This window comes from Hemitrygon akajei, chromosome 7 (genome assembly GCF_048418815.1).
Source record: "Hemitrygon akajei chromosome 7, sHemAka1.3, whole genome shotgun sequence".
Classification (NCBI taxonomy): domain Eukaryota; kingdom Metazoa; phylum Chordata; class Chondrichthyes; order Myliobatiformes; family Dasyatidae; genus Hemitrygon; species Hemitrygon akajei.
Genome location: NC_133130.1, coordinates 167,802,487 through 167,819,970, shown reverse-complemented (window position 1 = coordinate 167,819,970; position 17,484 = coordinate 167,802,487). Strand labels below are relative to the sequence as shown.

The following is a 17,484-nucleotide window of genomic DNA, read 5'->3' as shown; positions in this document are numbered from 1 at the left end:
TGCATTAGGCCCAGTTGCCCGTGATTGGCCATGTCCCTCTAAACCTGTGGATCCAGTTAATGGTAAGAGTCCATGGCATAAAAAACGTTGGGGATCTCTGCTGTAAACCATTCCTACCTGTGAACTAAGTCAAATATCTTTGAAACGTACCTCTCTCCAGCACTTCCTTTGGCTGCTCGTGCCATATAACCCACTGCCCTGTGTAATAAAGTTGCCCCTCAAAACCTTTAAGTTATTCCCCTAACATTAAATATCTGCCCTATGCCAGGAGAAATGACAGGCCCTCCTCCCTATCTATGCTCTTCATGATTTTATAAACCTCTGTAAGGTCAACCTACAGCCTCCCTTCAGTCCAGGGAGAACAGTTCCTACCTATTCAGTCTCTCCTCATGACTCAAGCTCTCCAGTCACAATAACTTTACTGAAGCTTCTCCAGCTAAATCTTGCACCTCTTCACCTTCAGATCAATAGCAAGGCCTTTTCCCTGCAGCCGCTTTTGAAAATTGAGAGTCATCATCTCTGACTTCACTTTTCTGATTGTGTCCAGCAAGACCTGGTTGACTCAGTTTGTTGTATAGAACTTTGACTGTGCTGTGCGTACGCCATAATCAGTATGCGTCCAAAATAACATCTCCTTGCTGACAAACAATACTGGCACACCTCAAGGATGCTTATTTAGCCCACTGCTCTACCCTCTCTACATTCACATTTGTATGGCTACACACAGCTCAAATGGCATCTATAAATTTGCTGTTGATACCACTGTTGTTGGTAGAGGCTCAGATGGTGATGATGAGGCATACAGGAGTGAAGTAGATTGGCTGGTTGAGTGGTGTCTCAAAAACCTTGCACTCAACCTCAATAAGACCAAGGAATTGATTGCAAACTTCAGACAGGGAAAATTAGGGGAACACACAGCTGTTCTCATCGAAGAATCAACAGCAGAAAGGGTGAACAGCTTCAAGTTTCTGGGTGTCAGCATCTCAGAATATGTGATCATAAAGAAGGTGTACCTAATAAGGTGGACACTACATAAATAAAGACCAAATTCTTAATAATATCCTACATATACACTTAATATGTGTCCTTATATACACCCATAAAGCTAACAAGATGCCACATTTTATTTTAACCTTCTAGTGCAATAGCAGTCCAAGCTCCATATTTTAATTTTGAGCTCCATTACAGTGTATGCATGAAGAGCAGGTGGGCATAGGACAAAGTTGATGGAAGATCCACAGAAAGTTTTTTGCCTTTACTTACACTTCATTGATTAACTTAGTAAATAACCTACATTGCTCTAAAATTTCTCAAACTGACAAGTTATCAGTCTTGAAAATAATTGGGGAAAAATAAGGTGGACGTCAAAACTTGTGTGCTAGTTCTGCTTAATCTTCAAATTCAATTGTCATTGTCACAGGTATACAGCTAAATGAAACAGCAATACATATGTATTGCCCTAGATTTTCAGCATCTGCAGTACCTCTTGTGTAAATGAAACAATTCCTCCAGGGCCAAGGAGCAAAACATTGCATAGTTACACATGGCACATATAGTTACAATAGCACCCAGGAACAGTATTAGCACAAATCCGAGTCTATGGACTGAAGATTGATGGTATCTGGGATGTTGTCTTGGAAACACGTTTCTGCAATAACAAATATGCAGCAGTTCCTCACCTCGTGCTGGGTCAGCTGCAGATGAAGGCAATCCAGCTGGTCGTCCAGGGAGCGAACACTGGAGAACAGCACTGATAGTAGAGCCGGCTTGTAGGGGCCAGCTCCCAGTCCAGAAGATTCCAGTGTATCTGCTATGCCTCTGTTCTCTTCCAGACCATCTCCCTCCCTAGGTGACTGGAGCAGGCCAAGATTTGATAGTCATATGCTGCTCTAAACGTAACAAGCTAAATTCCTTGTTTTATAAAAAATTTCTTGTAGTTTGTTAACCCAGAGGAGAGCAGGGAAGGGAAACAGATTTATGGGGGTGCTCATTCCATGCCTCATTTGCTGATGTTATCTACAAACTTAACACTGCTCTAGAGGCATGAGCAATCGCCCATGTAACTGTTTCATTTACCATTGGCCCAACTTTCCAGTGAAACTAGTAATGATAGTAATCAGTTTGAGATTTGCTGCCTTGCTATAGGCCAGACATTTGAAGAGAATTCAGAAAATAGAATCAGTGCACTACAGTACAGAAATAGGCCCTTCAACCCATCTAGTCCATGCTTAAGTTATTCTGCCTAGTGCTATCACCTGCACCCAAGCCATAGTCCTCCATACTCCTACCATCTAAGCATGTATTCAAATATCTTTTTAAAGTTGAAATCTAGCCCATATCCACCATTTCTGCTGGCAGCTTATACCACACACTCACCACTTGAGTGAAGAAATTCCCCCTCGTGCTCCCCTTAAAAACTCCACCTTTAGCCAATAACCTCCAGTTCTAGTTTTACCCAACCTCAGTGGAAAAAGCCTGCTTGCATTTACCCTCTTTATACCCCTCATAATTTTGTATACCTCTATCAAATCTCCCCTCATTCTCCAACACTCAGGGGAATAAAGTCCAATATAAATCATACATTACAGCCAAGCCTGTGGATAGAATTTGTATGTTTCATACAAAGATGAACAAATACACATTAATTTAACTAATCATTACTACTTATGTTTTATTTGAATCATAAAATTAAAAAGTAATGATTCAGAGACTCCCAAGTGAAATCTGACAACACAGCACAATTCCCACTATGTGAGTACTTCATCCCACTAATCACCTGCCCACTTCATGACAACCATTGGGTCCTGAAGGGTTTTGCTCTAGAACATTTGCTCTTTATTCCTCTCCATAGATGCTGCCTAACCTGTTGAGTTCCTCCAGCATTTTGTGTTACCCTGGATTCCAGCATCTGCAGAATCTCATGTTCATCATTTTGGACATTGTCTCAATGTTTTTGTTTAGGCATTGCCTAGGCAACATGTAGTCAGATTACTTCAGATCTGATGTCTATTGCTTGTGTCCAAGACCCCAAGAAATTGCAGTTGTGGATGCAGCTCAGTCCATCATGGAATCTAGCCTTCCCTGCACAGACCCTGTCTACACTTATTGTCTGAGGAAAACCATTATTATCAATTCTTTCTAATCCCCCATTCCATTGGCAGAAGATAAAGGCTTGAAACCACACAACACCAGAACAGATTTTATCCTGCTGCTATAAGACTCTTGAACAGAGCTCTTGTACAATAAAGATAAATTCTTGACTTCACTATCTACCCTGTCATGGCTCCTGCAGCTTAGTTTTATTTTAGAGATATAGCATGGTAACAGGTCCTTCAAGCCCAATGAGCCTATGCTGCCCAATTAACTTATTAACCTTTGCACTGTGGGAGGAAACCCACACAGTTATGGGAAAACATACAAACTCCTTACAGTCAGTAGCAGGAATTGAACCTGTGTTGCAGGCGCTGTACTAATCGCTGTGCTACCATGCGCACCAACTTACTGTCCACCTGCATTGCACTTTATAACATATCACTATAATCTGCATCTGTTGTTGCTTTTTCCCTTTGTGCTACTTTGATGTACTCATGTTTTGAAATGATCTGCAAAGTCATGTGACAATAATAAACTGATTATTGTGCAGTAAATACAGGGCTCAATTTCATTTACAAAGCAGTTTATTTTTGTTTAAGTGAACTTGTTTTCCAGTGAATAAATTTGAATACTGCTATTGTAAAAAAAATCCTGCATTTGCAGTTATATTACACCAGGAATGTGTAAACCAGATATTACAGAAAAAAGGACTTTTATTGTTGTCAGTGCATCTATTAGAGTTAACTGCTAGGATAAAACAAATAGAAAAAGCTATAATTGATTTATTCACATAACATATGCAAAAAAATAAAAAAATAAAATCTTTTAACATTTGTGTATACATGGTACCATAAGGAAACTACTTTTTCAACCTTTAAGTACTGAATGTGCCTCAACACAATTTTGTCAGTATATCTGATATAGCATTTTTTGTTTTATGATTTGAAAAATAAAGGTTACAATTAACTTTTGTCCTTTACGGACTTTCCTTTTATTGTTTTTCAGCCAGATGTTGGAGTGGATCAGAGTTCAGTTACCCATGAACGTTGAACTCCAACAGGCTTCTAGCTAAAATATAAAATTTGTAATGTGGTTGAGGAGACAGCTGTTTAAGCTCATTACAACAGTTGAAGACAAAATCAATACAATTTCTGCAAAAGGACAACTAGATATTTCTTTTAAAATAAATGTACTACCCATCTATTCAAGAATGACAGCAAAGACACTCAATGATTTCAAGTACCTTGTATTGAGAAAGTCATACGCCTCTAAATAATGGCATCTCCTTAAATTCATACATCTGCAAATCCCAATCCAGAAGGTAGCATTTTAAACACATTAAAATGGTCTCATCTGAGAGAGCACTGCAGGACATGGGGCAAGTCCTAAAATCACAGCTTAGAGATTTCTCACTAACTTCAAAAAGAACTAGGCCAAGTGCAGTATATCCCAAAATTAGCTTAGATCAATTTGTCAAGTAAGCCAATTATGAGATATTTAACTGCACACTATAACCAGTCAACATGCAGTGATGGGGTGGGGTAGGAGATGACTCAGTTTATCTCCCCCTTTCCTGGTTCCTTCACTGAGAAATACCATGTCATCGCATTGAAAGAAAAAAATCATTTCTGAACATCCATCAAATTTCTACGATGAAGCAGGTTTGATGTCTATAAAGACTATCCTGCGATCTTCAGAAAGGATATACCACAGATTTATTTTCTTGCAACAGCATTGATGTGAACATTGTTCACCTTTTCCTGGCCTCAGTTAACATTGCATCAACATCGTTAGCAAAGCTGGCTCATTCATTTTCTACAGCCACAGTCTCAAATATCCATTCTTAGCAAAAACCTAATGATTTTGCAGCTGAGAAAAATGTTGCGTCATTTCTAAAGCTACCTAATTAAAAGTACACATATAAATATATAGGTCACAAATACTGTCCCAGATGAGGTATATGCTATTGTGCTAGGAACCCAAAAAATCTAGTTTCAGGATCATAAGGTCAGGATACTGAAATAACCGTAGTCAGTTCTTATTGTGACACTGCATACAGTACTAGAAAGATGCATTAAAAACTGCTATTAACTATTAAAAAACTGCTGATAAAAATAGAACACACCTTTAACAGTTTTAAAATTACAGAGTCTTTCATTGACTGGAAGCAATCCAAAATGGTAATCTTTTAAATGATATTCAGAACTTAAGTACACATTAAAATCAACCTGATGAACCATTAATAGAGGAAATGAATTAGCAACTTACACACCTATTAAATATTAATTTTGACAGACATTGACAAACTAGAACAATTACAGAGGAACCTTCAGTATCCACATTGAATATTTTGATGAAATAAACAACCATTTTGTAGCTTTATTGGCTAACACCTTGTTCTTCCTCTAACCATGTTCAGATTATTATCCTGACTTTAAGGGATTGCAATACCAACACAGAGAAAGTTTTCACCTCACCATTTCATGCCAACTATTGCCTGCTGTGCTGCATATATAACCCCCTCGCCCCTGAAGAACTAAGTGCAGTGGATTCCAGTTAATTAGGTCATTGGTAAATTGGGGCAGCCACTTATTTGGGACAACTCTTAAAGAAAAAGAACCAATCAAGAAAATAGTCAGGATTCCCTTCATTTATTTGGGATGCAATACTACTTTAGGACAGAAGACTGTTGCTGAATAGTTTCTAACATTAGTCACACGCAAAAGCAAACTTTTTAAATCATATCAGTTGCATGTGCTTGTGATCAAAAGGCAGTGATCTTTGTCATTGGAAGTTGGTGAGAGATAGCAGTATGATAATTTGGAACTGTCTTGCTCACTGCAATTTCAAGCATTCAAGCTAGGAGATGCCAGAAAGGGCCGGGAGTGAAATTGAAACAATTTTACTACATCAACAAGTTAGAAATTATAGTCAAACAAAAGAACACAGCAGATGAGTTCCTCTGTCGATAGCTATTAGAAACCAATATAGTTTTATAGTACTGTAGTAATATTAGTGTTCTAGTTTTGTTCTGTATTTTATTTAAATACATACTATTCCTCAGTTAAATGTTAGATTTTTAAAAAATACCTTTTTAACCATTTCCATGAAACTTTGGATGATTGGGGCAGCCACTTAATGGGCCAAAATGTACTGGTCCCAATGTGTTCCAATTAACTGGAATCTACTGTGTATCAAACAGAAATCTGATTTGTCTGATTTTCATTGCTTTTCTATGTGTTACTTTGAGGGTTGGAGAGGATGGGTGGATATTATCTAATGTCAGACACCAGGAATACAAAATAATTTTATTCAGAACCATTTCCATTCATGGAGTTCACATTCTATTCACATTCAGCTCTAAAAATTTCTGTTTCATAATCAAAATGGTATTTAAGCAATCTTGGTACGCCTCTGAAGACCCCTTAGAGTGAGGCATAGCAGTAATGCCATTTGTTACGCCTTCCTCATCCCCACAAGTGGCTTTCCAAGCTTGACACTTATGGTGATCAGGAAGTCTTCAAGGCAGGGGGGAAAAAAAATCACTATTGGATCCAAAACAATGAATGTTCTTAATGAGATTGGGGGGAAAAAACAACCACCAGGATAAAAATAATCTCCCAGGTATTATCTTGTTATATATCCATGACATCATTTACTCACTCCCTTGTACATAGATCCCGAGTCCCCTTAAATGCATCAATACTATTCACTTTAGCTTATTCTTACAAGGAACCTATAAACACTACCCTTGCTAATCCACTTCTGCATTTACATATTCTTTACATAAATGCAAGGTTTGCATTTATGTAACTTTTGGTAAATTTCATGTATTGCACTGTACTGCTGCTGAAAAACCTACAGTGAATGGCCAATTAGGTACACCTTGTGCAGATATCTAATCAGCCAATCATGTGGCAGCAGCTCAATGCATAAAAACATGCAGACAAGGTCAGAGGTTCTGTGTTGTTCAGACCAAACATCAGAGGAATAATTGTTGGTGCCAGGCAGGGTGGTTTGAGAGTCCCACAAACTACTGATTTCACACACAACATTCTCTAGAGTTTACAGAGAATGTTGCAACAAAGGAAAAAAATCCAGTGAATGGTGGTTCTGTGGGTTAAAACTCCTTGTTAATGACTGAGGTCAGAGAATGGCCAGATTGATTCAAGGAGGTTGACAGCAACTCAAATAACCAAGTTACAACAGCGGTGTGCAGGAGTATCTTTGAATACACATGTCGAACCTTGGAAGTGGATGGGCTATGCCAGATGACGTTGGGTTCCACTCCTGTATCTAGTAGCCACTAAGTATGTCAGTGATAATAAACCTGATTCTGGTAATCAAGTTTCTTCTGAATTTCCTGTGATTCCATGAGAGAATCTGATGTTGATGGCCTCTAGCTTTGCAGCTCCCTGTGAGTGAAAACACTTTCTCTGATCTATCAGATCTTTTATCTTTTCTTAGGAGACTCCAGGCATACATTTGTTCTTCTTCTAAAACATTTTTGCCCTACCGTTTCTATATTCCTGCTGCATGTCCATCTTAACTGAACATAATATTCCCAATGTGGCCCAAGGTCACCATTATGTTATCACAGCAACTCTACTTTCACAATGACTGAATTGACCTACGTCACAACCTCCAGTAATGTGTATTTGTTTTCCCAAATCCCCTTGCACCACAAACCCCTCTTAATCCTCCAATTATTGTTCTTCTTACTGAACACAGCATTCTATTTGAAAATATAAATTCTGCTCATTTATTAAAGTCTTGTGACATATTGCAGGATTCCATGTTAATAACCTTCCTAATTAGGAATCACCATAAATTTAGCAGTTTTGTTAATTCTAAAGTCTAAATATTTAACATTAGTGCAGTACTCAACTCTGTGAGATCCTACTTTCCATTCTAAACAGAAATCTATTCAACCCTTCTGTGCTGGCAGGCTATTTGTGCCTGCTCTGGACAAGCTAAGCAATCCATTATGAGGCATCATTCTGAAGACCTTCTGGAAATCCAGATATATTACATCACTTTTGTTTACTTTTTAAGTTGCCTCTTCAATGAATTCAATGACTTTGGTCAAACAAAACTCTCCCCCATAAATCCTCACTGATTTCATCATGTTTTTAGTTTCTAGTTTTGTCTTTTTTTTTTGGTTAAAAATTACATTTCCTACCAAAGTCATATACATCTTTCTTCTCAATACTAACCATATTGTTAGTTATCAGCTAGTCCTTTGGGCCCTCAGCTGTGACTCCATGTAGCTGTTCATATTCAACAGCAGCCACGCCCCAGTACACTGCTTCAACAGGTGGGTGAAACCAGGCAGTGAGCAGCCTACAGTCTCACACCCCTGTGAGAAAGAAATATGTCTGTCCTAGCATGTGAAGTCTGATCCAGTGGACGAGATCAACAGGGAGATCCTATGGCTAGGAAGAAGGTTCTGCAATGATCTGTGGAGAGCAAAGCGCCTGACAAGGCACAGAAGATGTCATGGTCATCCACTGCAACCAAGGAAGACCCCAGTTTGTGATGACTACTCGTACCACTGAACCCACACTTCCAAGGTCAAAAAAGTGGAATTGCCCCAGTGCAATGCCTTTTCCACTTTACAAACTCTCCTGCACAGGTTTCCTGTCATCGTCAGATACCATGGACAACCACCAGTCCTTTGGCACTAGATATTTTAATGAATTTTTAAAATATGTAACAGCACTCTTACTCGTCTCCTCCTCCCCAAATTCTGTTGAAAAGCATCAATGCAATTGATAACCTATAGGGATTTTAACTAAAAGTATATTTGTAATTTTTCACCTCCAATTTCTATTATATAATTTTAATCTGATTTTCTGATCTTGTGGCTAACTAATTAATCTTCCTGATAAATACCAAATCAAGGGTCTCGGATCTGAAACATTAAGTGTTTCTGTTTCCACAAAAGCTGCCTGAACTGCTAAATGTGGAGCATTTTCTGTTTTTCTATAACATTTTCACCATTTCTGTATCTTGTCCTCTCAATTAACTTTTATTAATAGTTTCTGTGCTGGTAGAATATTGTGTTGCTTTGTGTTCCCTGATGTGTCCATTCCAGTTTTGATCTTCTCACTGAAATCTCTTGTATTCTCTCAGTAATCTAATTTTAGTTATTTTTATTTAGACATACAACATCCCAAAGAGCCGCACTACCCAGCAACCCATCTATTTAACCCTAGTCTAATCACAGGGCAATTTATAATGACCAACCAACCACCTGGGCAGTCTTTGGACAGTGGGAGGAAACTGGAGCACCTGGAGGAGGCCCACATGCACACAGGAAGAATGTTCAAACTTTCTTACAGAGGACACTGGAATTTAACTGACATCCTGAGCTGTAACAGTCTTGCTAACCACCATGTTATTGTGAATTTGTCCATTTTCTAATTAATTATATCATAATTCATCTACAGAATCACATTGGTGTTCAACTTGATTCTTTTGAACACTTTCTGCTCCTCTTGGCTGTTGAACATTTTTAAATGTTTCCCCTATCACACCATAATTATTGACCACATTCTTCTTTGTGGTTAATAATCACAATGGCAGGGAGGCTATCAACATTATTCATTGTTGATAGACCCCTACCCTCACACCATCAAGGGCATCTTCAAAAGGCATGCCTTAGAAGGCATATCCATCATTAAAGACCCTCACCAGCTAGGACATGCCTTCTTTTCATTGCTACCATCAGCAAGGAGGTACAAGAGTCTGAACATGCACACCTGACATTTTATGATGAGATTTCTGAATGGACAATGAACCCATAAACACTACCTCACTGCTTTCTTTTTGCACTACTTATTAAAATTTTTAATATATTTATTATAATTTATAGTATAGTCTGTATTGCACTATACTGCTGCAACAAATTTCATAACACATGTCAGTGATAATAAACCTGATTCAGATTAATTTTATTTTCTAAATTCTTTTTTTTTTCCAAATAGCCTCACAAAATAATTTTCCTGTTCATCCTGGCCTTTTGAACACAAAGTATCTTCATGGAATTCTATAAAACCCCACCATCCTAGCCATGCTCTCTTCTCACTACTGCCATCAGGAAGGAGGCGGAGAAGATACAAAGACTGAACTGGTCCTACAACCTGTGGACTCATTTTCAAGGACTCTTCATCTCATTCTCAATATTTATCGCTTATTTATTATTATGCTTGTTTTTATGTTTTTGTATTTACTGTGAATGCCTACAAGAAAATGAATCTTCAGGGTTGTTTATAGTGACACAAGTACTTTAATAACAAATTTACTTTGAACTTCATCAGCAACTTATCTGGAGCTCTATCAGCTTCTTTTGGGAGGGTGGCATTTGGAAGATAGCTTTGGCAGCTAATAAAGCCCTTATAAGAAAAGATAACTTTGGATTGTTAGATTTGACCGAAGAGCCTCGTGACAGAGTGCTTGAGAAATATAGCATAAAAATATAAACGTCCTCTGATATCCATTTCAGCCTCAAACACTGAGGGGCCAATGGTGATGATGGTGGGAGGGTACCTACTGCATTAAAATCTACTCCCAGGACAAATACAATTACAGGGTAAAATGGCAGAATTATAGCAGGTAATAATTCCATAAATGAAGCTCTACAGTTAAAACCATAAGTCGCAGGGTAAATGGAACCCAAAATTCTGCCAGTTTTAGTTTTTTTTTGGCTCAATCAACAACACATCGATTAATGCAATGGAAAAAATCTGGCTAGTGTGCTTAGAATGCAGCTTCAAAAATACTTTGCTTTTAATTTTTCCCCCCAATAAACTTTATTACATTGGAAAATGGGTTTATCACTAAATTAAAACATCTGTCCAATTTTAAAATCTGAACTATTTGCTACTTGTACTGGTGTTTAGTAGTTAGTTTAGTTTAAAAGTTTTAAAAATATGACTATTAGTGTCCATGTGCAGAAAAATATGTAAATAGCTTTATTCATTCTATTTGTTTATTGAGATACAGCCACAGAATAGGCCCTTTGAGCCACTCACCAGCAAACCACCCCCCCCCCCCCCCAAACTTACAATGACCAATTAATCCACCAACCAGTACATCTTTGGACTACGGGAGTAAACCAGAGCACCCAAGGAAACCCACACATTCCACAGGAAGGACATACAGACTCCTCATAGATGGGATCAGAATTGAACTCCGCCCCGAGCTGTAATAGTGTTGCGCTAACCACTATGCTACCGTGGCACCCATTTTGTGTGCCTTTAAGAACATTATTAAATGGGTGTAATCAGAAACTCACTAAAGCTGTTTTGCAGAAAATTATATTTGCACTTGAAAATTCCATGTTTCTAAATGAATGTCACCAACATTGTCAGTGGAAACATTAGGTCCAGTGTATTCTTACTGACAGATTGCTTAAACATTCAAATGCTCCAGAGATTGGATTTGCTTTTTTTTAGGCTGTGTAATTATAGGGAACTGAATGTAGCAACAGTCAAATCGAGGGGTGTGATTTAACAGCCCTACAGCAGAGTTGGATACTCTAAATATCTGTTAATGGGAAATGGATCCGAAAGTTCCTAAGGATGTGTGGGCAGTGGCTTGTTGATAGTTTTTCGATTAGACTGATTAATTCTTAGATTAGACTGTTTAATTTTTATTTTCTTTGCAGTTTAACAATTAAATGCCTGCTAGTTTTTTTTTAATCACTTATATACATGTAACTGTTTATTACATTTCCCAGTAGCCACAGTATGTATATGTATTTGTTCAGTGTTGTGTCCCCCCACCCCCCCACCCCGTGGTTATATTTGTATGATTCTGGAAAGTTCTGGAAGCTTCTCTAGTGCTGCATTATTTGAATAGGGGCCATCCATTAGCTGACTCTTCTGTAAAGTTGAATGGAATGTTTCTTATCTATGGAGTATAAAAAGGGCTGACCACGTAGCAACAGAATCTTTCTTTCTTTTTGCTTCTCCCCATCTTCACTCTCTGCTCCTGTTACTGTCTGTTTAACATTTTTGTTCTATTAAAACAATCATGAAACAAGTTTTGTGCCTCTTTCCCAACATCTGAAAGAACCTCTGATTAAAAGCGTTGGGATCCAACACTGCATTTGACTTCAGTTGGAAGCCCTTAGAATTAAATCTCAGTCCTGAGATGTGTGCACTGTACAATTGCTGTTGGAGATTCTACAGTCCGGACGAGATATTAAACAAAAATCCTGTTTAATCTCTCATCAGGGAAATGCAATAAATATCCAAAGCTACTACTAGAAATATTTGGGTGGGGGGGGGGGGGGAGAAGAGATGATGGAAGGAGGGAGGGGTTTCAGTTCTTCTCTGGATTTTTGGTTAATTTTACTCCTCAGACAACACTTAAAAATATTTACCCTTATGCTGCCCTGGCTGCTACATTTCTTGCTCTGTTACAGTGACCTAGACTTTAAAACTACTTCCCTATTTCAGTAGCTAAAAAGCATTCTGGATTGTTAAAATGAAACACTCCTTCCTCGATTTTAGAGTCCAATGTTTCTTCAGAAGGCATTTTCACCATGTTAGCAAAACAATGAAACGGATTGCAACATCAGAAATGCCAGTTCAACAAAACAAAATAGCCATAGAGGTGGAACCTCCCTCTTTGCAAAAAGATGTTTGCACTCCCATCACCGGTTTATAGATTAGTTCTGTATATCAGTGATATATGCACCAAGACCAAATTCACAACTGTAGTGTTATTCAATAAATATAGCTGCTCACTAAACTACATATCATCTAGTCTATTCTGTTTTGGAGAGAGAGAGAGCAGAGAGACGGGATAATTTGTAAAATAGCCCAAGCGCTCAAAATGTCCAAACTTCAAATTAATGCACATGTATATCACTGGGAAATTTAAGAGGAATTTTGTACAAACTATGCTTCAGAATCCTCACAGAATAACAGAAGTGCTGCAGTTTGCAATCAATTACCTGACTTTAAAAACAGAAAACCAGAATAATGCACATTATGTTCAGCAGCTCCCACAGCAACAACTCTGATTTAGCTTACAGTTGTGCAATTCAAATGAGAGAAACGTGCCCATGATTATTTCAGAGAAGTATTACAGATTTAACTGTTTGGTGCAAGTATACAAAGTACTAATCTGCCATGGACGGTCCCAAGCCCAGCTGCAATGGGGGGGGGGGGGGGGGGCGGGGTGGCTAACAAACACATCTCATAAAAACCCAGTGCTATAGAAATGCCAATAGAAACTCCAAAGACCTCTCCCTGGGGCAGCAAGGGTCTTGGCCTAGAAGACAGGCTACATGTAGAGCAACTTGAAAGACACCCCTGAACAGAGAACTCCAGCGAGCTGTTGTTGGCAGCCTATGCCCCAGCAGGGGTGATGGGCTTAAGTACAGAATCAGTACTCTTGGGGAAACTTAACTGTCCATCTGCTACAAGATGTAAGCATTCTCTTGTGCATCAACAAATAACACTAGTTTCCCATCTAGCATATATTACTGGTACTACCCTGGAGACAAAGGAAGACAAATGAAGAAAGTGTGTTAAATGTTTCAAATGGATGCTAAGATTTTGTAAAACGTTATTAGTAAGACAGGGTTTACCAAAAAAAATGCAAGATGCCTAGAATAGCCAGGAACTAAACAAGGCAGATACAGAACTATTTCCTCTAGTACAAAGTAGATAACATTTAGGGACAAGACATTTAGGAGAATAATCAGGATAAAATATAGTGAAAAATCTAGAACCTTCTTCCCCTGAAAAGGCAGTGAATGCTGCATCAATTGAAATTTTCAAGATGGAAGTCAACAGATTTTGGCTGATTAAGAAATGTGGAACAGAGCCCAAAGGTGAGGCTTAAGCAGAGATTAGTCAATTGTGGAAAAGGCTGGGAGGTTTGAATGGCTTCCTCCTGTTCCTATGTTCGACAGTCAATAAGGCAAGGTTTCATAACTGATGTATTCACCCTGGAAAATCAAATGCTTTCTGTTACCTACACATAAAAAGGTTTTTTTTTGCCTTATTACATAGCCCTAGAGGAAAGAAAACCAGACAAATGCAAGACTATGTCACCAATTCATTCATAGAAACTATGTGGCCCATTAGAATGCATTCAGTTCATCTAAATGCACCTTTCAAATTACACCAATTCCAGACACCTAATAGAACAACTGTTAGAGTGGGCTCTATTTCATCTAATGGAAATCTACGTAACATTTCTTCCAAGTGCAGTGTTCTGCATATTTACTAACCCATTTGGTGGAAAACTTTTACCAGCTTCCCTTAAGTGTTAAATTTACTGCTTGCCCAGAGGTTTTGTTGACCTTAGAAGAATTACCACAGTCATTCAATAGTATCTACTTCTAGAGTAATTTCTTGTATGCTTCCTTCAGTGACATTATCTACACATTTCTTGCCATGCTGTTCTTTGAGGTGTCGCCTGAGAGCTGGCTTATGTGCAAAGCCCACATCACAGTAGTTGCACTTGTGCGGCCTGTCACCGCTGTGGAGATTCAGGTGGTCCTGCAGAGAGCACTTCTGTGTGAATGTCTTCCCACAGATTGTGCACTGATAGGGCTTGATTCCTGTGTGCACCCGGATGTGCCGCGTCAGGTTACTTTTCTGTGTGAAAATTTTGCCACAGCGCAGGCACAGGAAAAGTTTGTGAGTTTTCAGATGGCTGATGAAGTTTTCGAGATGTTGAAAAATCTTACCACACTTACTGCAGTGGTGGGGCTTCTGAAGCCATTTGTCCTGCATCTTAAAATGATTGGTGTACATGGTTTTGTTAGCAAACAGTTTTGTGCCCCTGTTACGCCTGAACAAAAACCCACCCGCGGCTGCCATTTCCTCGTTTGGAAAGCTACTCAAACCTTGTAGCTCAAACTCATTGGCTGCCAGCATATAACTGGTGCCATTGACCATTTCTGACAGTCTGGGGGGATCAGCCACAAAGTTTTGTAAACAGCTATCTAACACCTTGTTGTTTCTAGAATCCACAGACGAATTAACGAGGGAGTGCTGCGAATCAGGAGAATTTGCAACAGCCCTTTCGACACTGTTGCTGAAATTATTGGAGAGATGGCTCAGACTGTCACCATTTTCACTGTCCTGAATATCACTGGTGAGAGATTCCACTTTGACAATCCGGATGTTGCTGTCTTCAGAGTCTGTTTCACAGTCGGAGACATCTCTCGTTTGCGTGAGATCTTCCAGTTTGTTCTTCCCGGAATCGGAGAGTGGGCTTTCCTGTGACCGTTCTGAGCTCTCAGGAAATGCTGTGGAAGTGCTGCTTTCCCCAACCTGGTGCCCTTGGTCTTCAGACAACAACTTTGGCTCAATGTATTTAGAAAGAGCTTGTGTGCATTTCTCCACAATGTGGCCCATTTGAAGGTAGCTTGCAGCAGTTAAGTAGTTTACCAATTCCTTTACAGGGAACTCTAGGATACCAGTGTAACAGGATAAAAGTATCTGCTCTCCAACCTCAGAACTCTGGAGAAGAGAAATTCTGACATCCTTTGAATCGTTCAGCAAGAATTGGTCCCTCAAAAAGGGAGAGCATGCAGCGAAAACTATTTTATGCCCCAGAAACGCCACATTGTTGATTCGAATTGTAACATCGCAGAATCGTTTTTGTTGCCTCAATAAATTCATTTTTTGCAACATGGAATCTCCATAGCTTGTAAACTTAAACCGAAGGACATCAGAATTTGGAGCCATGTTTCCAAACCTGGAAAGAAACAGAAAGGACATGAACTACTTACTGTAAAAAGAAACATCACTTGGTATATTTTGTTATTTCTACACTATAGCTCCCAGTACTGTGATGCCATTAAAAGTACTCATTTTGCATATCAAGTTCAGCTTCAAGATTGCTCAGGTCATGAAGCAATCTATCCAAAATATAAGATATTACAAAAGTCACTTCTGAAATATTTAGTTAGTTTTGGTTAGAACTTTGTCCTTTGAGGACAAGATTGTAGTGCTACTCCATTCAATGCCAAACACACACTGTCAATTCAATTACTAAAAACACAATGACTAAATTTAAAATAATGAATAAATTTAAAACAACACAGAAGCCTTGTGCAGGAAGGCACAGAGTCGACTGTACTTCCTAAGAAGGTTGGCGTCATTCAATGTCTGTAGTGAGATGCTGAAGATGTTCTATAGGTCAGTTGTGAAGAGCGCCCTCTTCTTTGTGGTGGCGTGTTGGGGAGGAAGCATTAAGAAGAGGGACGCCTCACGTCTTAATAAGCTGGTAAGGAAGGCGGGCTCTGTCGTGGGCAAAGTACTCGAGAGTTTAACATCGGTAGCTGAGCGAAGGGCGCTGAGTAGGCTACGGTCAATTATGGATAACTCTGAACATCCTCTACATAGCACCATCCAGAGACAGAGAAGCAGTTTCAGCGACAGGTTACTATCGATGCAATGCTCCTCAGACAGGATGAAGAGGTCAATACTCCCCAATGCCATTAGGCTTTACAATTCTACCGCCAGGACTTAAGAACTTTTTTGAAAGCTATTATTAATGCTTTTTGAGATAGTGATTTAGATGCATATCATATTTTTTACTGAGTTAAGTATTGTCTGTAATTAGTTTTGCTACAACAAGTGTATGGGACATTGGAAAAAAAGTTGAATTTCCCCATGGGGATGAATAAAGTATCTATCTATCTATCTATCTATCTATCTAATGTGAGTTATTTAGAATGACATCCAAGTTGCAACTGAATTAAAAATAAAATAAAGTTAAAAAAATAAAAATACGGTTGAAAGAAAGTGGCTGCCCCATTCAAGTATTGCACTTTTCCATGTTGTAAAATACATTAAATACAAAACAGAATCAAGAATTAAAGCTGAAATTAAAGAAAAGCTCTGAAATAAAAAGGTAGCTGCTCATTTAAAACCAAATATTGCACATGCCCATGTACTGCACTTAAGAGACTGTATTGCCCATAGTGTCTATGGACCAAGGGCGGGTGGGGAGCATTGTTCAGTCACACGACAGCCCTGGGAAAAGCTGTTTTTCAGTCTGGATGTCCATGCAGAGATGATTTTGTATCCCCTGCCAGATGGTAGGAGATTGAACAGGTGATAACTAGGCTGGGATGAGTCCATCATGATGTCACAAGCCCGCTGTAGATAGTGAGAGTTGTAGATGGCTTCCATATCTGGTTGTTGTGTCCCAATGATGTTCTGTGCAGTCCTGATTACTCATTGAAGTACTAACTGGTCGATCTTGTTCCAGCTACATACTGTCATGCAGTAGGTCAGTATGCACTCAATTACCTATCAGTATATGTTTAACATGAGTTTTTGGGCAGATTTGCTCTCTTTAAACTCCTAAGATCGTATAGGTGCTCCTGAGCCTTCCCTACTATCACGG

At 38.9% G+C, this 17,484-nt stretch overlaps 1 protein-coding gene across 2 annotated transcripts in view; it reads right to left on the bottom strand.

Moving 5' to 3' along the window:
• Nucleotides 1-13,290: 13,290 nt before the first annotated feature.
• zbtb26 (zinc finger and BTB domain containing 26) overlaps nucleotides 13,291-17,484 on the bottom strand; it is a 55,166-nt gene continuing 50,972 nt past the window's right edge. For both annotated transcript variants that reach the window (XM_073052550.1, XM_073052549.1), the window contains exon 3: nucleotides 13,291-15,825. In XM_073052550.1, coding sequence (XP_072908651.1) covers nucleotides 14,439-15,815 — 1,377 coding nt within the window. In that variant the 5' untranslated portion in view covers nucleotides 15,816-15,825 and the 3' untranslated portion in view covers nucleotides 13,291-14,438. The remainder of the gene's footprint in view (nucleotides 15,826-17,484) is intronic.